The sequence below is a fragment of the Prionailurus bengalensis genome, chromosome A3, assembly GCF_016509475.1.
Source record: "Prionailurus bengalensis isolate Pbe53 chromosome A3, Fcat_Pben_1.1_paternal_pri, whole genome shotgun sequence".
NCBI lineage: Eukaryota > Metazoa > Chordata > Mammalia > Carnivora > Felidae > Prionailurus > Prionailurus bengalensis.
The window spans coordinates 28,297,625-28,322,822 of NC_057354.1; the positions used below are offsets into that span (position 1 = coordinate 28,297,625).

General features: G+C 49.9%; 1 protein-coding gene across 1 annotated transcript; it reads left to right on the forward strand.

The window, feature by feature from the left end:
• The first annotated feature begins 238 nt into the window (after window positions 1-238).
• CA3H20orf202 (chromosome A3 C20orf202 homolog) lies at window positions 239-16,635 on the forward strand. Its single transcript, XM_043602702.1, has 3 exons — window positions 239-550; window positions 9,918-10,720; window positions 14,606-16,635. The coding sequence occupies exons 2-3, from the start codon at window positions 10,655-10,657 to the stop codon at window positions 14,837-14,839; spliced, it is 300 nt and encodes a 99-aa protein (XP_043458637.1). The 5' UTR covers window positions 239-550; window positions 9,918-10,654; the 3' UTR covers window positions 14,840-16,635.
• The last annotated feature ends 8,563 nt before the right edge of the window (window positions 16,636-25,198 follow it).

Consider the following 25,198-nt stretch of genomic DNA (forward strand, 5'->3'; position numbering starts at 1 on the left):
AAAATAAGGCAGTACTGGATTATAAACCCGAAGTATGACCAACGAAAACAAAAAGGGGGAGGGGAGAAGAGATCCATCTCCCACACAGAATTCCAAATGTATAGATACTTCATCCCCAAGGAGGGGGAACATAACTCCCCAGTTAAGTGTAAGCTGAGCATAGTGACTTTTCAGGGAGTACGGTGGGAAGAGGGGGTAACTTTACAGGGGAGAAGCATGACCAACTGACTACCTCAGCCGCGTGATCAAGGTCAACATCAGCCAGTTGTGTTGATAGCATGTACCCTTGAAGCAATGTCATGGGAATGGCACTTTACCTCAGTGTTCTTCCCCCCCAGACCCACAACCCCAGTCTACTTATGAGATAAACATCAGACAAATCCCAGTTGAGGCACATTCTGCAGAATGCCTGACCACTTCACAGGACTGTCAAGGTCATCCAAAACAAGGAAAGCCTGAGGAACTGTCACAGCCAAGAGGAGCCTAAAGAGACATGTCGTGTGGTATCCTGGCCAGAAAAAGGACACTGGTGAATACTAAGGAACTCTGAGTAAGTATGGACATTAGCTACTAATAATGTATTGGTTCATTCATTGTAACCAGCGTCCTGTACTAATGTGAGACGTTAATAGTAGGGGAAACTGGGCACCAGATATATGGGAACTCTCTATACTACCTTCCCAGTTTTTCTATAAATCTAAAATTGTTCTTAAAAAATAATTTAAGGGGCTCCTGGGTGGCTCAGTCGGTCGAGCGTCTGACTTGGCTCACCATCTGTGAGTTCGAGCCCCGCGTCGGGCTGTGTGCTGACAGCTCAGAGCCTGGAGCCTGCTTCGGATTCTGTGTCTCCCTCTCTCTCTGCCCCTCCCCCGCTCATGCTCTGTCTCTCTGTCTGAAAAATAAACTAAACGTTAAAAAAATTGTTTAAATAATAATTTAAATTAAAACAGGAAGAGAGATTGGTAAACTACATCTGGACTGAAAGGAATGATAACTACTTGGTGGCAAATCGTACTTTGGGCTTCCTGAGGACGGTGACTCGTATCATCCGGCAGGTGCAAAGGTGTTGGCTCCCATGAGGCCCCCACTGACAGAAGTGCCTGGTGCTAGCATTCTTCGAGTGCCTCGCTAGCAAGCTAAGGTTCCTGTCCTGTATCCTTCAGAGTAGGTCAACGTCAAGTGTGGCTCGTGGTCATCTGTGGAATCTGAGTGTGTAGTCAGACCTGAGGAGACCCCTTCTGCACACTGCCGTGAGTGGTAAGCAGGAGAGTGCTGTGATCAGATCTGCATTTTAAAAACATTCTCTCTTCAGCTACTCCCAGGTGGGACAAGAGAGAAACAGAGACCCTTTGGGAGATTATTGTGGTCGTGTTGGCATGCCACTATCTCCGATCAATTTCCTGTTTGTGCATCTATCTGGTGATATCTGAGTCTGAGAGAGTGTGTGCGCTCTTCTAGAACATTAGAGCATCACTTAATCCAGAATTTTCCAAAAGAGCAATGATGCATAACATGATTTTAGGTGTTCTATAGATAAATGTGTTTTAGTTATATATTGCTGCATAACAAACCATCCCAAAACTTAACAGCTTAAAAGAAAACCACCATCTATTTGCTCAGTTTTGGGCTGGGCTCAGTAGGGACAGCTCAATTCTGTGTCAGCTGGAACGGTCCAGACAGCTGGGAGGTGGCCGGAAACACTCAGACATCACCACGTATGTGGGACTTGGTTCTCACTGTCAGCTGTCAGATGGATTGTTCTGTTCTCTTCCATGTGGTCACTAGATAATTATCTTGGGCTTCCTCACACAATGGCGGTCTCAAGGTGGTCAGAGATTTGATAATGGCCCCCGACTCTCCCCCGGGTATGAAAGAAGAAGCTGTTGGAGCTTCTTAAAGCTGAGGTTTGAAACAGGCACACTGTCACTTCTGCTGTATTCTGTTGCTTTTAGTGCAGGTGACAGTCTAGTCCAGAGTCGAGGGGAGGGGTGTACATAAGGGTATGAATATCAACAGGCACAGATCACCGGGGATGGTAACAGTCTCACACCTCTAGAGTGTATCTATATCTATACACAGATATCTGTGTGTGTGTGTGTGTGTGTGTGTGTGTGTGCGTGTGTGTGTGTGTGTGTGGCTAGGTATTTATTTTAATGTGTTTTAGAAAATATATAACTAGTTCATGAAACCAGACATATTGTGGATAATATAGCTTAGAGTGAAACAGAAGAAAATATGAGTCTCTATAAAAGTTGGGGCAACATAGTCTGCTGGTTTCCTCTAATATTTACTCTCCCTTTCTCCCACTGGGATGGGACCCTTGATTACTACCTGGCACAGTGCCCTTTGAAGAAGGATTCCATTTCCCAGCCTCCCTTGCAGTTAGATGTGACCAAATGAACACTAAGCCATTAGACTATCAGAGGAGGTAGTGTGTGGGCAAAATGTATTGTGGGGGGTGGGCAGGGGTTGAGAGAGAGAGAGCACGCACATGTGTGAGTGGGGGAGGGGTCGAGGGGGAGAGGCAGAGAGAGAGAGGAAGAGAGAGAGAGAGAGAGAGAGAGAGAGAGAGAGAGAGAGAGAAAGGGAGAGAATCTTAAGCAGGCTCCACACCCAGAACAGAGCCTGATGCCAGCCTTGATCTCACAACCTGAGCCAAAATCAAGAGTCAGACCCTTAACTGACTGAGCCACACAGGCACTCCATGTATTAAGTGTTCTCAAAGCAAGTGGATATGCCCTCCTTCTCTTCTTTTGTTGTTCCTGCTGCCGGGATGCAGACCTGATAGTTGGAGCTTGTGCAGCCATATTGCACCATGAGGTGGAAGCACATTAAGATGGAGAAGCAACAAAATTAAAGGAATCTGGATCCCAGATGATCATGGAATAGTTTCCCAAACTTTTATTTGTGAGAGAAATAAACCCCTATCTTATGGAAACAGTATTAGTTGGGATTTTCTGTCAGAGGAACCATTCCTCTCTAATATGGTCAGTTTAAAGACATATACAGTATAAGTAAATCAATGTAGAGGTAGTAGGCAAAAATTGAGAAGAAAGTACATGAGTGGGGGCACCTGGGTGGCTCAGTCGGTTGGGCGTCCGACTTCGGTTCAGGTCATGATCTCGCAGTTCGTGAGTTCAAGCCCCGCGTCGGGCTCTGTGCTGACCACTGGGAGCCTGGAGCCTGCTTCGGATTCTGTGTCTCCCTGTCTCTCTGCCCCCCTCCCCACGCCACCCCCCCCCCCCCCCCCGCTAACACTCTGTCTCTCAAAAATGAACATTTAAAAAAATTAAAAAAAAAAAAAGAAAGAAAATACATGAGTGGCCAAAGAGAAAAAAGGTTGTCCTATGGCCACACTGAGGGTTAGCAGAAGTACAACCAGAACCACTGACTTCAGATTGATTTGGGGACCTCAGATAGACCTCAAGTTCCAGCCACATCCTACTGTGCCCTACCGCACTCACTTTCGTCCGTCTCTGGGCATCTTGCTGAGTTCTGGTGTTTGGGTGGGCTCACTCGTTTTATATTTACCTCTGGTACCATCCTGGCTCACCTGGTTTTCCTGGAGCTCTGATGCTTTTAGGGAGTGGCTCTGATATCACGGTAATGGGACACGGTTCAGGGACCGGAGGAAATGAGGTGGTGGCTGTGTATGCATCAGGCCCTGGAGAGAGAGAGAGAGCGCGCGCACGCGCGCGCACACACACACACACACACACACACACACACACCCCTATCTCTTCAGCCACCTCGGCCCTCTTTTCCTTCCTCTCCACCTGGTCAGTCTGGAGCTCCCGGCCTTGGGGAGTGAAAAACCTGGGTGCTGTGATTTCTCCCTGCCCTGGAGAGAAAAAAAGAAGGGGAATGGAGAGTCCTATCCCCAGGCTCTGCAAAAGCGAGCCCCTCCACCTGGCAGCTCCGTGAGGACAGGGACCTCGTCTTCTCTCATCCACGGGTCCTTCTCCCCAGGGCAGCACAGGCTCCGGGCGCTGGAGGCACTGGGTTAGCTGCATTTAAAGCACCCCTCGGGAGAAGGTGGGCCCAGGAAGAAAGGAGGGGGGGCCTTGAGGGAGCACCTCCTGCGTGCCACCAGTCCCCGTGCTGGGTCGTCTTCCCTGGCCCCAGGACAGCTTAGAGCTGGAGCTTATTCACCAGGAGAGGGAACCGGGGCTCGGAAGAACCAGGCAACTTGCATCCGAGTCGCCCCCAAGGCCCGCTGGGGTCAAGGGGGCCTTCTTCCCCCTGTCTCATTCTGCTTCACTCGAGTCTCCACCACCTCGTTGGGGGCAGGGGCCACACTCCCCTGACCTAGGAGGTAGGGATGTAGGACTGTGATGCCTGGACATGGGACAGGTGTGTGTAAGGCACACGTATACGGGGCACTTGTGTACCAGGGACTAGTATACCACGCATAGGACACTCAAGGGCAGCACAGGTGTGCTCAGAAAGAGATGCACGGGACCCATGTGTACAGGGCACCCGAGGATAGGACGTATTGTGGGCTCAGTTCCCTGAGAAGCAGACCTGAGGCAAGACTTTGAGGGCAAGGGGCTTATTTGGGAGGTGGTCCCAGGGGGCGCAGCAGATGGAATGGGAAAGTGAGAGAGAAGGGAAGGCTTCTAACACACTGCAGGTGCATCGACGAGCCTGTGATCGCTGTGGGCAGCTGAGGCTCGGTCCAGCTGGATTCCCGAGCGCCGAGGGAAGGGAGGTCTCTACCCACTGACCGCGGCTCGTCGTTGCGGAGGGCTGTTCCCGTGCTCCGGTCCGTACAGGTCCTCCGCACAGGTCAAGCACGTTTCGGAAGCAGAGGGTCAGGCGTGCTTTGCGGTAGGAGGGCTGGACACATACAGAGAAGGTGGGTGTTGAGAGGATATGGACACGGCTCGGGGAGCATTTGCTACAGGACGCGGGGTGCCGGGCCCGGGCTCCGGGACCTACGAATGCAGAGATACAGGGCTCAGGCAGCAGACAAGTGATGGATTACCGGTCTTGTTTGTCTGGGCCCAAGTGGGGCCCTGCTGGAAGGGGACACGCGGCCACAGAAGGAGAGGGGGTGTCGGGCCTCCCAAGCCAGCTGTACTCCATTCTTGTGCTCCCTGGGTTTGGCATGTTCGCACGTGCTTGCGAACTTCACAGAGGAGCAGATCAGGTCATGGCCAAGAAAACGTGTGTGAGAAAATAAAACACATAGGTGAGAGGAGATTGTAGAAAGGACGTGACGGAGGGGAAATCAAGGGCCCGGCTTCTGCTGCTGTATTTATGGGACACTGGCTTAACTCCTGTACTAAAGAGACCCGAAACAATCATGACCTGATTTCTCTCTCATGTTAAAGTGCACTTGGCAGTGGGGCGCCTGGGTGGCGCAGTCGGTTAAGCGTCCGACTTCAGCCAGGTGACGATCTCGCGGTCCGTGAGTTCGAGCCCCGCGTCGGGCTCTGGGCTGATGGCTCGGAGCCTGGAGCCTGTTTCCGATTCTGTGTCTCCCTCTCTCTCTGCCCCTCCCCCGTCCATGCTCTGTCTCTCTCTGTCCCCAAAAAAATAAATAAACTTTGGAAAAAAATAAAAATAAATAAATAAAGTGCACTTGGCAGTCAAGGCTGGCTGGTGGCTTCACCAATCACAAGAGACCCAGCTTCCTTCTATCTTGTCGCTCTGCCATCTCCTACCTTGTGGTCCAAGATGGCTGCTCCAGCCCTTCCGACTACTCACTACGTCCAATCCGCAGAAGGAGGACAAGGGGAGAGGGCAGGAACCTTCCTCCGCCTTCTTCTTAAGGGCACAGCCCAGAGACTGCACCCATCGGTTCCATTCCTGTCCCATCCGCCAGGATTGAGTCACGTGGCCGCATTTACACCTGCAAGGGAGTCTGGGAATGTAGTGTTTTGCCATGTGTGAGTGGAAGAAGGGATATTGAGGGACACCCTGCTTTACCATAGTTGCTGACTTGCATGGGCAATTCACATTTCCAGTGGAGCAGTTTCTTCGTCTGCAAATTCATTCATTAATTCAATGTCTATCTATATCTATATCTATATCTATATCTATATCTATATCTATATCTACATCTATATCTATATCTGTATCTATATCTGTATCTATATCTATGTCTATATCCTCTATATCTATATACCTAATTTATATCTATATCTATATCTACATCTATATCTATGCCATTCTTGTAGTATAAAGAACAATTTTCGAACCATCTGATTGCTAATAGACCTTATAAGCCCCAGAGGTCACGTGCGTGGTCTTTCTTGCTCACCACTATATACCCACGGCACCCAGTGGAGGGTTTGGCACATGGAAGCCATGTTATTAGCTGCCCATGGATGATGAATGGATGGCCATTCTGGCTTTTTTATTTGGTGAGGACCTTCCCCCCCCCCCCTCCGGGATTTAAGCTTCTCCCTTTCCGGGCCTCCCGGCTCCACCAGACTTATCCCTGTGTGCCAAGCCTTGCTGCGTCTGTGAAGTAAAATGTGCTATGAGCCAGCATCTTGAGAGTGGGATTAAAAATCAATGAAAATGCATCAAAACGAGTTAACCACGAGAAATGGCTTTCCAGGGTGATGAGGCATCAGTGCTAAAGGCCAAGGACGAAGCGTGAGATTCTAAGTGCCAAGAGCTCCTAGCAACACCACTACTGTGTCGGGCGGAGAAGCCACCGGGCCTGCCCAGGGGGACAGAACGTGGCCTGGTTTGAGCACCCTGCACGACCCCCCACCCCCACCCCACTACTTTGTAACATCAAGCAAGATCCTCCCATGCAGGTCAGGGAGGACAGGTTCTGGTTCCAGCCCTGTTGTTCACCTGCTTGGTTGATCCTAGAAAAATCCATGCCACTTTGAGCCTCAGTTTCCTCATCGGTAAAAGAGGTTGATAATAGGATCTATCTATGACCAACTATGAAGTGCAGAGAACAATGGTACCGACCTTATAGGCAGAAGTTCACAGCACCCTTAGCATCTCAGTAATTTTAAAAAAATTTTTTTAATGTTTGTTTATTCTTGAGAGAGAGAGAGAGAACGTGAACAGGGGAGGGGCAGACAGAGGGAGACACAGAATCTGAAGCAGGCTCCAGGCCCCCAGCTGGGGTCCCAGAGCCCGATGCGGGGTTTGAACTCACGAACCGCGAGATCGTGACCAGAGCCGAAGTCAGATGCTTAACCGACTGAGCCACGCAGGCGCCCCAAAGCTCAGTGTTTTCTTCACAGTGTGCCAGCCTCAAAGAAACACCTAAGGGCTGTTTGTTAAACATTTAGGTTCAAACACCTTAATAGTAGCTTGTACAGTAGTCACTAGAGGTTTTTGTATCTCCCTCAAAGTTTAAAAATATTTCGCAGTGCCTCCGTGAGTATTCTGCAGTCCCTTGGGGTGCCTTGGCACATGGTTTGGGAACTGCGGCCATAAGATTTTGAGGATGAAACGGAGTTCTGTATGTCAAGGGCTTAGCGTGATGCCTGGTCTAGAGCAGAAGGTCAATAAATGTTGGTGGTCCTAGATTATCCTTCAACCGTCATTCCGAAATCACCGTCTCTCTGGTTCTTTCCGCGTCTCCTGCCACTGCCACAGCAATTCTTTCTGCCTCCAGCTCCTGCCACTTCCTGGTTTCTGCTTGCCACCTTCCCTCTGGGCCCCCCCAAGGTCCAGGGCCCCCCTCCTGAACTAACTTCCTTCCTGGTCTAGAATTGGCGCTCCCTCTTCTCCACTCCTCCCTAACTCCACATGCTTGCCAGGATCTCTTTGCAGGTGGAGTGCACATCCCTGCGTCTTAACCTTGAGCTTGGCCAGATGATTCCCTTTGTCCAGTGGCACGTGGCAAAGAAAACGGTGGCAGTCCCGAGTCTAGGCTTTAAGAGGCTTTGTATGGTTCCACCTGCCCTCTTACCCTTTGCCATTGCCAAGAGGAAAACATGGCCCAGTAACCCAGTGATTCCACAAAGCGGGCTCGGGGCTGCAGATCCGCAGACCATCCCAGTTGACCCACAAACTCAAGAGCGAAAATAAATGACTGCTGTTTGAAGGGATGGAGTTTTGGAGAGCTTTGTTACACAATTCAGTTTTGGATTGTCCATCTTTGCAAATTCACCTTCTCAGAGAGAAGATCTGATTGGGTCATTTGGTCACCACCCCGGGCTCAGCTCCTTTCACACCGTGACCCACAAACCACCCCGTCCTGTCCCATCTGTAGATGGCTGCCTCCGGCTGGGGGCACTACAGGGTCATGTGACACACAGCCTGGAAGAAATTGTTTCTGGCCAACGTGGCAGACGAGAGTTTCTTGGACCCTCTCTGGTTCTAAAGAGTGACCACGGAACCAGGAGAAATTGCACCCAAAGTCTGTTCTGCATGTGGCAGAATGCATCTCAGGCTGTAAACCCCAGGGCACAAGAAATGTGACATTTCTTACAACTCAATTTAGTAACTACTTTGAATCTCATTATACCTAAGATGGAAAGGATGAGGTCCAAGTTCACATGCAAAGTTTGGAAGAGCTGGGGTTACATACCCCAGCCAGGTGTCCTGGCTTCCTGAATGGCCACCCTTTCCTGTCTGGTCCATCTCATGCTTGGAAGGAGCCTCAGGTCCCGCCTCCAAGCCAGTGGAGCTCCTCCCCTTCCCTCAGCATCCAGGCTGCCCTGGGCACTCCACTGAATGCCACCTTGGCAGAATTCTATGCAGAAGTTTCCTCCCATGGAGTCCCAGGCTGCCTCCCTAGGTCCTGTACTCACTACCCTCGCTCTGTCTTCTGGGACTACTCCAAAGGTACACTCTTTTTTTATTTCATTTATACACGTTTGCTTTCATTTTTGCTTCTATAAATTCTATTTAGTTCTTTTTTGAATCTGCCTTTTTAAAAAAAATGTTTATTTATTTTTCATGTTTATTCATTTGGCTCATGACCTGAGCCAAAATCAAGAGTCGGACACTTAACCAACTGAGCCACCCAGGTGCCCCGAGTCTGCCTTTTTAAAGATGCTTTTCCCTTATGTTTTTATTCTTTCTTGTACAAATTTAATTCCTTGCAAAATACTTTGTTGTTGTCTTCCTTTGAAGTTGCTCGGAAAAGAGGGGCCTAACCCTGCCGTCGATGACGTCTGCTGACTCTCACTTATGGTTGATGGTTTCCTTGTGCGTCTCGTAATTCTGAATTCTGAAGTCCTCTGGAGGGAAGCTTTGTGGACAGATTGTGCAGCCTGGCTTGAGGGCAAGTCCTCCTGAAATGAGTTTTGCTGGTCCCCTCTGCTCTTTATCTGGGACCGCCATGTTAATTCTTAGTTTGGGGTACCTCGTTCATGTGGACAGAATAAGTTATTTTAAACTCTATGTAGGCATAGATCCTGTGTATTTCCATCATAATATCAATGTGATCACTGTTTTCTCCATCCATTATGATGTCCTCCAGGACATTTGATTCGGGGACATAGCCCCAAAGCCGAGAGCAGAACTTGGCACGTAGTAATGTCAATACGTGTTTGTTGAAAGAAACAACTTAAAGTATACCCACTTCACAGTATGTTGTGAAGAATAAATGGTGTATCTGTTGGCCTGTGTTTGCCCAATTAAAAAGGAGGTTTTATCATCTCACATAATAGGCAGATGCTGTTGGTGATTCTGTGGCTCAGTGGTTTCTTTTTTTTTTTTTTAATTTTTTTTCAACGTTTTTATTTATTTTTGGGACAGAGAGAGACAGAGCATGAACGGAGGAGGGGCAGAGAGAGAGGGAGACACAGAATCGGAAACAGGCTCCAGGCTCTGAGCCATCAGCCCAGAGCCCGACGCGGGGCTCGAACTCACGGACTGCAAGATCGTGACCTGGCTGAAGTCGCACGCTTAACCGACTGCGCCACCCAGGCGCCCCAGCTCAGTGGTTTCTAATGTCTCCACGATTTTTTTGGTCTCTGTCTTAGGTTGCAAGACGATTCCCGTAGCTCCAGGCATCACATCCACATTCCAGGCTGAAGGAAGGGGAAGACAGTAGGAGTACAAGGGGGAGCTTCATTGACATTTTTCCTTTTATCGGGAAGATAAGTTTTCTTAGAAGTCTAACAGCAAATTTCCGCTTTGATCTCCTTTTCTAGAAATGGGGGCAAGGACACCCCAGGAGCAAGGGGACCTGGAAAGTGAAGATGTCCCTTTATCGAGACTCTGTGGAGAGGTGAGGACGGAGGGCGGGGATTAGGGACACGGATGCGCTATCTGCCCCAAATGGGATCAGATATATATAAAGCACTCAGAGCAAACCCAGCCTTCAGAAAGAGCCACCTAGTCTCATAATTATTAATTAATCATTAATCATATAGTAATCATTGTCATTATTTAAAGCTTTACAGTCACTATGATCCTCTTGGCGTCAGACCTTGGATTCCGGAACCACTGGGCACTGAGGTGCCCATACCCCAGTGGACCCCTTCCTTCCCTCCTTATACCGTTCAGAGCACTGAAGCCCTTTAAAAAAAAAAAAAAAAAAAAAAAAAAAACCAGCCACATTTTCCAACGTAAGCCACTTCCTGCTCTCATTAACTCCATCCTCAGTGACTGAGGCGGACCCTGCTCCCTGCTTGAAGCAGGTAGGAGACTGTACAAATCAAAGGCCCCTCGGGCCCATCACCGGGTCAGTATCAAGGTCTCCTCCAAGGACACTGAGATGGAAACAGCAGAAGAGCCAACCCCAAGTCTTGGGCAGACCCTGGAGTGGCTGAGAAAGGAGCTGGTAAGACCTCGCATTTCTTTTTACCTGACGACCCCACCCATGTCTTCCTAGGTTCCCTGGGCCCCCCCTCCTAGGGCCCCTTGTTGGGGGGCAGAGCCTGGAACCAGGGGATAGGCCCCGCAGGTTTCCCCTCTGATACCAGCCATGAAGCACACAATCGCCGTCTCAGGTGCTGGGATAAGTAGGTCGTGGCCTACATAGGAGGAGGCTCTGGGTGCAGTGCTGGCCAGACTGGCCTTAGAATTACACCGAGTCCTGGGAGCGCGCCCAGCTCTGCTGCTGTGTGGCCTCCAGCAAGTGACTTGACCCCTGTAAACCTCAATTTCCTTACCATAAAAATGGGATGGCAATAGAACCGACATTGCTGGGGTTACTGTCATAGTTTGGTAAGGAGGCAGGTGTAATTCCCTTAGTGTCTGCTTGGCTATCACAAGGCTCGCCCCGGGGGGTGGGGGGTAGGGGGAGGTTGGGCACACCCACTGTCCTAGCCCGGGCCCTCTAGAGAGAAGAAACCTGCACAAGGATTGGGATACGAGCGATATATTTGGAGGCGCAGCCTAGAGAGGTGAGAACGAGGGAAAGAGGGGGTGGTGGCAAAGGGCGATGCCATGTGAGGCGATGCACTGTGTCACCAAGCAGGCCACCACTTCGGAAGGAACCTCAAGAGGCCCAGTGCTCTCTCCGCAGCCGGTTTTCCTGGCTGCAATGTTCTCTGCAGGATGCAGGGATTAAAGGGGAATCTGCACCCTGGGGGAAGGGGACAGAGGAGAAACTGTACTTGCCCAGCTCACTCCTGTCTCCTGTTTCCTGTGGGTAAGGGTCCACCCCCTGGGCATTACCCCTCCTGAATTCATGGATTACGTTACTTGGTTCCTTGCTGGCTGCTCCGGAAGCCAGGCCGTATGCCTCTCTTCGTGCTGTTTTCTCCAAGTCCAAAAACAGAGGGATGCCCCAGAGCTCATGAGGACACCGGCCAAGAGAGAGAAAGAAGTGGTTCAGGGAATCTCAGAAGGCACCCAAGGTTTGGATCCCAATAGCCCAGCTTTTTAGTCAGGGGAGGGACAGGTGGGATTGTCCAAAAATGACCTTCTCGGTTGCCAGGTAACAGGCCAGCAACCCTGTCCTCACCCCAGTGGGAGGGGCTGACCCAGTAGGGCTTCTCATGGTGGGGGTGGGGGGACTCCATCAGTGGGAGCTGCAGCTTCTCACAGTCCCCAGGGATCCAGAGGCTGGGCAGGGGCCTTCCCTACGCTCCCCTGAACCCCGGGCACCCACGCTGAGTCTGCTTGGTGCCTGAACCCAAAGTCCGATTTCCACCTGCTAAGGTACCTCTCTCTCACCACATAAAGAGGAAAAACAGGGGCGCCTGGGTGGCGCAGTCGGTTAAGCGTCCGACTTCAGCCAGGTCACGATCTCGCAGTCCGTGAGTTCGAGCCCCGCGTCGGGCTCTGGGCTGATGGCTCAGAGCCTGGAGCCTGTTTCCGATTCTGTGTCTCCCTCTCTCTCTGCCCCTCCTCCGTTCATGCTCTGTCTCTCTCTGTCCCAAAAATAAATAAACGTTGGAAAAAAAAAATTTAAAAAAAAAAAAAAAAAGAGGAAAAACAAGGCAGGGCTGGGGGAAGCCTCCCAGGCCCAAGCACCTCACTCCACATGATGCCAAGAGATGGGAGCCTTGAGTCTCCACCTGCCGATCCCGGTCTTGTAAATTGCCCCGTCAAGCCGATTTTGTCTTCTATCACAGGGAGTCGCATAACTCCATAACGACACCCCTGGAGCCCAGCCAAGAGGCTTCACTTGACCAGCAGGGAGGGATCAGCCCTGGACAGTGACTTGGCGTGGCAGAGGGAACAGAATGGTAACACTCACTACCATAGACAAAGTCCAGGGCCCTCCCGCCTCCCGTGGCCCTTACGTGATGGGGATCACGGAAGCCCCAAACACCTGGTGGGACCTGAAAGAGGGGAGAGAACTGTGCCAAAGCAAACCAGTCGGATGACTAAGGGGCATTCATTTCAGAGGCAGGAAAGAGCTTTCAGTGCAGAGCTCCAGCCCCCAGGACCCCTCACCCGGTGAGTGGGACCCCCGCCTCCTGTTGAAGCCGGTTTGCTCAGGGTTTCCGGCCAAGTCCAAAGGCACGGAGTCTCCCACCTCCCCTAACACTGTGGCCACGCCGCGTGCCTGACTGCGTTCTAAGGAGCCCGTGCTTGAAGCTGGTGCCAAGGATTGGATGACAACGTGTATCAGGAAAACCCTACAATTAAAAAAAAAAAAACAAAACACACAGACTTCAGGTTTTCCCCAACATCAAGGAAGAGGTGGCCCTGGGGAGCCCCCGTGTTCTCAGAAGGTGGTTTTCTCTCTACTCTGTTGGGACCACTGCTGCTCGCCTGTGGTGGCTTTCCATTCACATTGGTGACGTAATTTGTCATGACAAGAAAATACTACCCTAATGGAGAAGTAATGTTAATAATTACCTCTTGGAGGGACAGACAGACGGACAGACAGACAGTAGGGACGCCATTCCCCGGGGTGCCTTTTGGGGGAGCAGACTGAAGTGCAGCATGGGGTGGGAGGATGTGGAGGGGCACCACATGCCCCTTTGTGGCTTTGCAATTTTGTATCATGTGTAAGAATTACCCAGTCAGAAAAGTGAAGTTTTAACATCTTATCATGTGAGTTACGCTGACCAGTGTTGATAGAATGAGAAGCCCAAACTGAGAAATGCCAAGTGTTTACTTAATGCATTAAACACACACACACACACACACACGCACACACACACACACACACACACAAACAAAAACGATCGAAGGGGCACCTGGGTGGATCAGTTGGTTGGGCGACCGACTTCAGCTCAGGTCAGGATCTCAGGGTTCGTGAGTTCGAACCCCCGCCTCGGGCTCCACGCTGGGAGTGCGGAGCCTGCTTGGGATCCTCTGTCTCTCTGCCTCTCTCCCACTCATGCTCTCTCTCTCTCTCTCTCTCTCTCTCGCTCAAAGTAAATAAAACTAAAAAAACCCAAAAAACCAATAGTATGCTCATTACAATAGAAATTTGCTGGATTCTCTTACCGCTTATGCATGCCATCAAATGCCATATCATGTGTCATGTACCTTCTGGAAAACTCCACTCTATGTTCGTAAGAAGATGAAAAGGAAAGGGCAAATCATGTCTTAGGATTGTAGTGAAAGTAGTTTTGACCTCCCTGACCCCTGAAAGGGTTTTTGGGGACCCAAGCTTTCCCTGGACCTTATGTTGAGAATCGCTGTTTCAAAGGGCTCCTCCCTCCTGCTTGCAAGGTATACTCTACTTTGTTTTAACTCGAAGTCGCTTTCACTTTAATGCCTATAAAGTGCTTTGTTTGTTGCAGTGAGGATTAAGGCATAGAGTGGGGCTGTGAATAAGAATAACATTTGGGGCGCCTGGGTGGCTCAGTCGGTTGAGCGGTTGAGCGTCCGACTTCAGCTCAGGTCATGATCTCACAGCTGGTGAGTTCGAGCCCCGCGTCGGGCTCTGGGCTGACAGCTCAGAGCCTGGAGCCTGCTTCCGATTCTGTGCCTCCCTCTCTCTCTCTGCTCCTCCCCCACTCATGCTCTCTCTCTCAAAAATAAATAAACATTTTTTTTTTTTTTAACCATGATGATGACGAAGGTTCTCACAGACCTTGGTAGTTGAGCACGTTGTATTTTAGAGAACGGGCAAACGCATTCAGTCCTCCTGAGAGCCTTGAAAGGGAAGCGAATGCCTTCCACTTCGCAGATGAAGAAACTGAGGCTTTGGTGGACAGGGCTCCTGTGAGGTTGTGGGTTTGTGTCCAGGGAGCCAGCGACAGGAACAGGCTTTCTGGGGACTGCCCAGCCCCCTCACCCTCATTCTCTCTCCTAGGCTGAGATGCAGGTTCAGGACCAGAGACTACTGCTCACACTGAGGCATCTTCACAGGGTCCTGGAGGAACTGTGTGCTAAGAGTGCTCACTGGGACGATGCCACGTCCAGCAGAGGGACGTCCCCCATCAGAGCTCGAGCAGGCTCTGAAAGCCGGGGCTGCCCCTCCATCTCCTCCAAGGCGTTGGCCCAGCTCCTCCAAGGGGCAGATAGCCGGCGAAGCTCCCTCCCTTGACTAACTGGCCAGGCCTGAGGCCGGGCTTGAACTCTCCCCCTGCTTGTCCAAGCTTTTGACTGTGATGTTGCTGGAAGAGAGCACTGGAATGGGAGTCGGGGAGCCAGGGCTCTGGGTTCCTCTCTGCCCTCATCCGCTATGCGTCCTTGAACCCATCACTCAACTTCTCCGTGTCATTGGTTCCTTTTCAGTGGCTCATCAGGGTTTTTGGTGAGACACAAATAAGATATCGGGTGTGAACACCAGTGGATTCGTGGCCTCTGGCAAGCAGTAATCCTACCCTTGGGCATTTCTCATAAGGCGATTGTCAAGACAAAGGAAGAGCTCCACGCAGAGGATGTTTGGTGTTGCCCTGGCGAAAATTAGTGCCCCCTCCCCCACCCCACAGTGACTCCATAGTTGTTTTCTGTCTTCCCAGAGGGCCTTCACATTCCTCCCTCTGAAAGCAACAGGCCCAGTCACCACTCCAGCCACAGGGATGGGCCTATGGCCAGGCCTGGCCAATAATCATTCCTAACCACCCTAATAACATGATTGGCCCAACGGGAGGGCATGTGACTCAACAGAGCCAATCACAGTCCTTCTCTGGGATCGCTATCTGGATGTTCTTTCCACTGCGGTTGCAAGGCGGGGGAGTGCTGCAAATGGCCATGTGTTCTCCCTACCAGGTGAAGAAAACTTGACCTCAGTAGGAAAAAAAAAGGGGGGGGGGTAGAGGAAGGGCCACAGGACAGATGGACAGAGAGGAAGGGCGCTGGCTCTTTTTAGTCCCTGATTGTGTGAGTTACTCTTCCATTCTTTCCAGTGACACAACCAGGAAATTCCACCACCACATCCTCCACCACGCACACCCGATTTGTTTCTGCTTAAGCTGACTTAAGTAGGGCTGCCCTCACGTGCAACCCAAACGATCCTGAAGAATACAACCCAGATGTTCAAAGAAGCAAAGAGAAACGCTATAAGAAAAGGGCATTTTGCGCACTCGGCATTGGCAGCAACAGTCCTGGAACCTCAGACAATGAGGTTTGGGCTGTGACAGAACGCTCTGTCGTATGCGGTGCTGGAGTCATAACTTTGACAAGTTCTATCTGCCTATAAGAAAGACTTTAAAAATAAGGCAGGCGAAAATGTGAAAGGCCTTGTGTTACGATGGTCCAATGATCGGTAGGACTTTTTATTTTTGAGAATCGACTTGCATGTTGTTAGAATATTGTTTTTCTGGCTTTGGAAAAGTAAAGCTGTTATATACAGAGGCAAAGGGGGGGGGATGTGTTGTATGTACAATGCTTACAGTCAGACTAACCTGGGATTTTAATACAATACAGTGTTTGATAATATAAAAAAAAAAGACTTCTCTATCCCACAGCTGAGAGGATAAACAAAATGTGGTATGTACTTAAAATGGAATATCCATCAGCCTTGAAAAGGAAAGAGATTCTGGCACGTGCTACAACATGGGCGAACCTTGAAGACATGATGCTAAGTGAAATGAGCCGGTCACAGAAGGACACTGTACGATCCCATTTGCATGAGGCACCTTGCATAGTCAATCCATAGAGGCAGGGAGTAGAAGATTGGCTGCCAGGAGCTTAGGGAAGGGACAGCGGGGAGTTATTGTTTAAAGGGTCCACGGTTTCAGTTTTGCAAGATGAGAAAAGTTCTATGGTTGGATGGTGGTGGTGGTGGGGCCATAACACTGTGAATATACTTGATGTCACCGAGCTGCACCCTGAAAAATGGTTAAAATGGCAACTTTTATGTTATATTTTACCACAACTGAAAATAAATACTTAAAATTTTTTAAGTGTATTTATTTACTTTGAGAGAGATAGAGTGTGAGCGGGGTAGGGGCAGAGAGAGAGAGGGGAGAGAGAGAGAGAGAGAGAGAGAGAGAGAGAGAGAGAGAGAGAATCCCAAGCAGGCTCCATGCTCCATGTGGGGCTCAAACCCACGACCCGTAAGATCATGAGCTGAGCCGAAATCAAGAGTCAGATGCTTAAATCCCCCAGGCGCCCCTAAAAAGAAATACTTTTTTTTTTTTTAACGTTTATTTATTTTTGAGACAGAGAGAGACAGAGCATGAACGGGGGAGGGGCAGAGAGAGAGGGAGACACAGAATCAGAAACAGGCTCCAGGCTCTGAGCCATCAGCCCAGAGCCTGACGCGGGGCTCGAACTCACGGACCGCGAGATCGTGACCTGGCTGAAGTCGGACGCTTAACCGACTGCGCCACCCAGGCGCCCCTAAAAAGAAATACTTTTTAAAAAAACCCTGTTCTGTGATGCTGGGGGTGGGGCCCCGAAAACCACATCTCTGCGTTACCAGCCGCTCCGGGTTGGACTTTGTTAGACTTTGCCGGCAAGCAGGGTGAGCCTGGAGAGACACTGCAGGGCTAGAGCACAGAGAAAAAGCTTACTTTTTCATCTCTGTTCTCTGTAGCTGCCTGTGGGCCCCAGCTCCAGGGAGCACTACCCAGCCAGAAGTGCTTATTTATCTCACTGCACAGATTCCCTTCTCAAGGCTCTAGAGCCCGGCCCTGGGGCGGGGGGGGGGGGGGGGGGGGGGGGGGGAGGGGGGGGGGGGGGGGGCTGTCTCCAGAGCCAGAGACACCAGCTCCGGATGGCCCGGAGCCTCCTTCCCTAAAGCTGAGTTCCTGCCTCATCTGAACCTTCTGTGCCAGACATGAGCCCCAGCTGAGCAGAGCTCCCTTCTCAAATATCTGAAGTTTACTCCCCAGGGCTCCTCCTCTGTGTCTATATTTTAATAATTTCAGTCTCTTTTCTTTTTACCCTCAGCCCTGGGGGCGGCAAACGCTTCCTGCAAGCGCTACCTTCATTATATCTTCGAGTTCTTTTTATAACCCTTTAGTCACCCAGTTAACAACTTTATACCTAGTTAGCAATTCTCTATATTAAAATCTCTCCCTTAAAATAACTGGGGTGGCTTCTGTCTCCTGCCTGGCTCTGGCTGTCGCAGTTCCGGCTATTCCCATCAGTGCTGCTGGGATCACTGGTGTTCACGTCCCTCGGTGCACGGGGAACGAGAGTTTCTCCAGGGCGTGTGGTGGAGGGTTGAGTTGGAGGTTCGGTATGAGACACGTGTTTTCCACCGTGGGGGCCACTCACACTCCCACAGCAGTGTCTGAGAGTCCCTGTTGCTCCACATTGTCACCAGCACCGGGCATTGTCAACCTTCTTCATCGCTGTCAGTAGAATGGGTGCAAAATGGTATGGCGTTGGGATCTTAACTTGCATGCTCCTGGTTCCATATGTGGGTGTTAACCCGGGTGATCATTCCAGCTCCACCACTGACTTACTTTTTTCAGTTAGCTACTCAACCTCTCTGAGCCTCATCTGAAAGAAAGAAGGGACGATGATAATATCTACTTCATAGGATGGTGGTCAGGCTAAAGGAGAGAATGCACAGAAATCGCTGGACCCAGCAGTGTTCTCACTACTAGTAAACGGCAGCTTGTCATTACTGTTGTGTGATTGTGTCCTGATTTGTGAAACTCTGACTATCACAGAGAGACAAGCCTGTTAGCAAGCATCATCGAGCGAGATACCTGCCTGGCTGTGTGTCTTTCTCAAGTAGAAAGACTCTGGTCTGCCATGCCCAGGGCCAACCACCAGCGCCCGCTGCCTCTCCTGGCTTCCCACAGCTGGGCGCCCAGACCAAAACCCCCTGGCAACCGCCCCTCCACCAGTCGAGGAAGACAGACCTGGAGCCCCTGAGCCTCCCCCTCTGCTGGGGTACTGGTTGCTCTCCAAGACCCCGCATCTGGAACCGACGTTCAGTTCCTGATCCCCGGGCAGAGCAAAGTCTGACTGAGCCCAGTGGCTGGGGCGTCAGGGCTTGGACTGGAAGTGGCGTCTTCGGCGTGGGCTCCTAGAGGGCTGGGCTGGAAATCACGTATTCCAAAACAGACGGTAGGCACCAGAGGAGGCATGTGGATCCTGGTCTCAGAGAGGAAAATCCAGGGTTTTCTCGGCTAACGCAGCCAACACAGGAGTATACACCCAAGCCTCGCGTCCAAGGGGGAGGAGAGGAGGTAATGCGAAAAAGGATGATGAGGTTGGAAGCCAAAAAATGAGGAGCGGGGAGAAGAGCCATTGAAGATGTGACAGCCAGAGTGGCTTAGGGCAGGCAGCCCGGGACTTACACTGTGACAAATGAGAAATGGCCAGAGGCTCACCTTTATGGTGACGCCAGAGCTTCCAGTCCTGGGCCAGGGGTGACACCTTGCAGAGCCCGGGTGTGGTGGCTGCATACTGGTGTGTACCAAACTGCCCCCCAATGTAAAACAGCAACAATCATTTTCTCATTGCAACAACCCGTCATGATCACGGTAGATCGCGTTTCCCATGTTCCTGGGGATTGACTGGGCTCAGCTGGCGACTCTTGCTGTCGGTCCCTCAAGTGGTTGCTGTCGCATGGTGGCTGTGGCCCCATTCACCTCAGAGGCATGGGTCTGGCAGCAGATGCTGGCTGTTGCCTGGGACCTTCGCGGGGGCTGTCAGCTGAGATACCTACGCGGGACCTCTCCCTATGGCCTCCCAGCATGGTAGCTGGTTTCAAGAACAAGCATCCAAACGGAGCCAAGAGGGAAGCTCTCTAGCCTTTCTGCTGTAGCTCTGGAAGTCACACGGTGTCATATGCACTGCATTCTGTGCGGTAGGACCCAGACATTAAGACCAGCTCCTACTCAAGAGGAAGAGAATTACACTCCACCTCTTGGTGGGAGGGTGTCAACGAGTCCAGAGACATGTCTTAAAGCCACCACGCCAGGAAGGCTGGGGGTCTTCTGGTTGGGCACACTGGCTGCCAGGCAGAGGCACTAACTCAGGTGGGGCTTATAGTAAAGACAGGTGGCATGATAGGAGAGGTCGGATGTCATCACCGCCCAAGGGCAGGAACGCTTGGAGGTGAAGGACAGGTCTGGATGTGCAAGAGTTCATTCTGTGGCTCCAGCACAGCGGTATCACAGTGTGGTACTGACGGGTGGGCTCAGCTCCGCGGTTGTGACAGGCAAACCTTGAGATCTCGGGGCCTCAACCCAACCGAGGTTTGCTTCTTGCTCACCCCACCCGTCTCATGTGTAGGGTGGTCAGGGGACCTAGCCGACTGGAAGGTCACCCGATACCACGGCAGGGAAGATACATTTGGAGAGCCGCACACTGGCTCTTTGATACTTTAGCCAAGATGTGATTGATGTATGTCCCTTCTGCCCATAGCCCCTTGGCCAGAATTAGTCATGTGGTCTGCCCCAGCAAAAGGCTGGGAAATGTGGGAAGCATAGGGGAGGGAGTACCACCCCATCAAACACCAGTTCATTTTCCTTCCACAGACCTGCTACTCGCCTTGTCAGAGTGGGTCCCGTCAGTCCCTCGTGGGAAGCTCCCCAGGCACCCATTAGAAATGCTGACACCTGGGTCCCACCCAGCCTGCTGAATCAGAGCTTCTGGGTGGGGGCCTCGGGATTGTTCTGACCTACCTTGTGGTTTCAGCTTCCCGTAACTATGCCTGGGCTTTACTTTCTGGTCTTTGCATCTTTTCAGTCTCCACTCCAACGGCAAAAGATTTCGCCCTCCGCTATTTCTCTACGGCAGAGTCTGCACAGAGGGAATCTGATTGGTCCGCTCAGATTTTGACCCCTGGACACATTGGAGGTTGTTAGCGTCAGGGAGCTTTCTTTTCTCCTCCTCCTCCTCTGCCTCCTCCTGCCACGTCTCTTTCTTATTCATCATCCCCATCGATACATAGGGGTAATATAGTGATTAGGAGTGAGGGCTTTGACACCAGCCTGCCTGGGTTTGAATCCCAGGCCTGCTACTTACTAACTCTGTGACTTTAGGCAAATAACTCTTCTTGCTTTGTTTGCTCCTCTATCAAGTGGGGGATCGTAACAGAAATGATCTCGTAGGGCTATTGAGCGAATGAAATGAGTCAACATGATCGTGCGAAGTGGGGTGGGCACAATCGAGCCCTTCACCTGTGGGATCTCCCGGCATATAGGGTCAAACAGTTTAACTAACTGTAGGCCACCCAGCTGGTGTCCTGGAGAATTGCTTGGAGTGGGGGGTGGGGGGTGGGGGGAAACCACACATTTGGTAACCGGAAGTGCCAGAAGTGTTCTATATCTAAATAAAGGAGAAACACACAGGAAGTGTGGAGAACTGGGTGCTTCCCTACCCAGGAGGAAAAGACTTTTTCTAGTCATGTCCAAAGAGCAATGGCCAAGGAAGCAAAAGAAGGACAGTTGAGAACAAATTAAACGGGCTGTTCAAAGTTTGACTTTTGACAAACGTTTTTGCGTTCCTTCTCAAGGGCCATCAGCCTGGGGTAACCACTCTATACATGGGCGCCACCTGGTGTCCATGCCGAGTATTCCTCCGGAACCTGCCTGCTCTGGGTTATGGGACAGGCTCCTTCATCGTCCGTTTTCCTGTTGTGGGACATCTTATTGGGAGGGCCTCAGAGGATGAGGCCCTCTGGTCCTTGAAGTCTGGGTTTGAATTTCAGTTCTGCCACTGATGGAGTGACCTGGGGCAAGTGCCTTCTCCTCCTCTGATCCTCCCTTTAACCTTAACTCTGAAATGACAAATTACACCTCTCTCAGCTATGGAGAGGATCTTGAGAAAGTGCTTTGTAAGCTGAGAATAATTGGAGGCAATGGAAAGCGGCATTATCTGCAGTCGAATAGGCCTGGATTCGTTTTTAAAAATATGAATTGTGCACCTGCTCTAAGCCAGGCAGTATTCTGGATATGGGAATGTAGCAATGACTCAAACAGACAAAATGTATATTTTCATGGACTTAACATTCTAGCATTCCAGTTTCTGAGTCATTCATCCATCTACAAATATTTTTCTGGTATTACTATGTGCCAAGCACTTTCTTAACCAGTGCGCACAGAGGGAATCCAATGTGGCTAGAATATAGGAAGCAAGGGGAACAGGGTTGATTAGGGATAGGACCAGGTTTTGTGGGGCCTGAAGCTTTTATAAAAGATCTCGGATACTTTTTTCTTAAGAAACAGAATACAAGTCATAAATACAGAACTAGGTTAGAGAGGGAATTTTTAAGAGAATGACAGAACAAATAACAAATTACAGAGTTTATAAAGCTGACCAATAGCATCATACATTCTAGAGACATTGAATAATATTTTTATTAATTAGCTGCATGATATAGTTCTATAATAATTTTTCTCTACATTTTTTGCTGTGTATTCTTTGATCACCCAGTCATAAAGCAGCGATTTTTTTTTTTGTCTTTCTGTAAAGACAAGGAAGATAATTCAGTCTTTACAGGATTAATTAACTTTTGGGGGGGACAATTTAAGCAATTTTCTTTAAGTTGTAGAGCTTAATGCCAGGTAAAAATTTCAGATTATTGTCATATTTGTCATACATAAATTTCTCTTATGTATGAGCTGGGAGTCTTCTTAGGTACAGTCGTGGCTAATTTTTTTTAATGTTCATTTGTGTATTTTTGAGAGAGAGAGAGATCGAGCATGCCCTTGACTGCATGCACGAGCAGGGTAGGGGCAGAGAGAGAGAGGAAGACAAAGATTCCCAAGCTGGTTCCACATTGTCAGTGCAGAGCCCGATGTGCAATCTCACAAACTGTGAAATCATGACCTGAGCGGAAATCAAGAGTCAGAGCCATGCAGGGGCCCCAGTTAGTGCCTAATTTTAAATACTCTGAGCTGAAAGCACCCTAACCAGTTTGTCAATATCACCCTCCCCACGCCCCACCACAAAAAGAAATCTTTATCCTTGTCAGTATTTCACGTCAAATAAGTGAGACATTTTAATCTTTTTCCAGTGAATTTTGTAATTCACTCCTTTCAATTAACTAGATTATTAAACAATCCAAGTCTATTCAGTACTTTGATTTAAAATGTACCTAATTCTTCTTCTTTTTTTTTTTAAATGTATTTATTTAAATTCAAGCGAGGTAACATTTGGTGTATGGTTGTACCTATTCCTCTCAACGAATTACTACTTTTATTATGATCTGCAGGCCATTTCATCGATAAGCTCCAGACATCGCTAGGGCAGAAATGCTAAGGACGACAGGACCCAATACAGCGAGGTCATGAAACGTCCAATTTCCCACAAGGATGTGCTAGCTATTTATAATACTGCTACGTGTTTGACACACGACCTATAAACCCAGGACTCTGCTATTTCTAGTTTCTGCCATTCTTACTAGAAGGGAAACCACTCCGTGCATGTTTAATCGCATAGGCTTCACTGCCCAATATATTTCTGACAGTATGAAGAACTTCTATTTTAACGAGACTCAGCTGAGAACCAGAACCTTTGCCTATAGTTTAGTATGTCTGATGATTGGGAGAGTTTTTTGTAGCCTAGCTTCTGGCTCTGTTGTGTTTCAAATCTCGCGTCCCACCCGCTCTGTACATACTCTTGATGCTGGGCCCTCAGATGTCGGAAGGCTTGCACCTCGTGTCACAGTGTAGGATGAGTCCACAGTGGCCAGGAGGAGTTTTCCTGACCTTGCTGTAGATGAAGGCAACTGTGAACCACATAAACAGATCCCTCTTGTCTTTTTCGGGCTGCTGTAACAAACTAACCACAGGCCGGGTGGCTTAAAAAGCAAGCATTTGTTTCTTACAGTTCTGGAGGCTGGGAAGTCCAAGATTAAGGTGCTAATACATTCTGTGTCTGGCGAGACCCTGCTTCCTGGTTCACAGACAGACACCTCTTCTCGCTGTGTCCTCACGTGGCCGCAGGGGTGAGGGAGCTCTGCAGGATCTCTTTTGTAAGGGCACTAATCTCATTCATGAGAGTTCCATCGTCATGGCCTAATCACCTCCCAGAGCCCCACCTCTTCATACCGTCACATTGGGGGTGAGGATTTCAACATATGAATTTGGGATGGGGGAGACACAAACATTCAGTCCAAAATATCTCTGAACCAAAATTGAATGCATGCCTGACACAACTCTGCCTTAGCTGTGTGAAAACTAATAACGGGAAACCTCGCTAAAATGGAGTTGAGAGGTTTGGGCAAGGGGAGCTCTCACGCCCTACTACTTGTAGTCAATTGCAGACCCCGCAGGAAGGGCCATGGACTTGACCTTGGACGTGGATACTACTCTACTATTCCAGCTGGATGAAGAGACCCTTTCCTTATCCCCCAGCCGCAGCTCAGCCCATAAAAAGCCACCATACTTCAAACTCCCAGTTTACTCCAATGGACTTTTAGTTCATAACCGCCTTCCCCTTTCTTACCCCCTTTCTCCTTAAAAAATGTGCCGTGGGGCGCCCAAGTCTCTCAGTCGGATAAGCGTCTGACTCTTGATTTTGGCTCAGGTCATGATCTCGGTGTTGTCAGGGCTCCGCACTGAACATGGAACCTGCAAGGGATTCTCTCTCTTTCTCTCTCTCTCTGCCCCTCTCCCCTGCTGTCTCTCTCTCTCAAAAAACAAAACCAACCAACCAACCAACCAACCAACCAACAAAAAACCGCACGCCTCTCACTTGTTCCCCAGGCATGCCTACAGTTCTGCTATGGCTTATTTTTCCCAGGTTGCAATTCTCTTTTATTCCCAAATAAACCAGTCTTTTGCTGGTGGAATAACCAGCAGTTTTTATTTTTAAGGTTAACAGCTACATCCTTCAGGTACTCCACTGCCACTGGATGGAGAGCCGGAGTGGAAAGAGACATCAATCTTAAAGGATTACAGTTAAATATCTTATTTCTACAACATTTACAAGAACGTACACCCAGGTGCTATGTCTCCTCCAGGGCCTCTGCAAGCAAGGGTCCCGAACCTGAGGCTTCACTATTGTCGAGATAAATCTACCCTATGAAATGAAGCTAGAAAATAAGTAAGGGGGACACTAGGCAGGCCCCTGCAGTTGTTAGGAGGGAGTTAAGACTCGATTCTAAGAGCAACAGGAAAACTTAAAGGGCTTTAATGGACGAGGACGGGGGTTACATGATTTGATTTATATTTCTCAAAGACTGCTCCGGTTTCGGCGTGGACGCTGGGCTTCAGGGAGGCAGGTGACATTGCTGAGGACATTGCTAAGGCGGCTGGTGGGCCTTCCCCAGGAGAGAGATGGCTTAGACTAGGGTGGGATGGGTAGAGGTAGTGGTTTGAAGGTTATTTTGGGGGCTGACTCAAATTCAGTAGAGGTGAGGTGGGCATCAAGAGGGTCTCCCAGGGGCGTGTGGGTGGCTCAGTTGGTTAAGCATCTGACTCTCGGTTTCAGCTCAGGTCGTGATCTCATGGCCCATGAGTTCAAAGCCAGCATCCAGCTCTGTGCGGATAACACAGATCCTTCTTGAGATTCTTCCTCTCTCTCTGCTCCTCCCCCTCTT

What these genes read in the sequence shown, in the direction of transcription:
- CA3H20orf202 (XM_043602702.1), top strand. Translation starts at nt 10,655, where the DNA reads ATGGAAACAGCAGAAGAGCCAACCCCAAGTCTTGGGCAGACCCTGGAG. An exon ending in AGTGGCTGAGAAAGGAGCTG is followed by an intron (nt 10,721 to 14,605) that starts GTAAGACCTCGC and finishes TCTCTCTCCTAG; the next exon opens with GCTGAGATGCAGGTTCAGGA.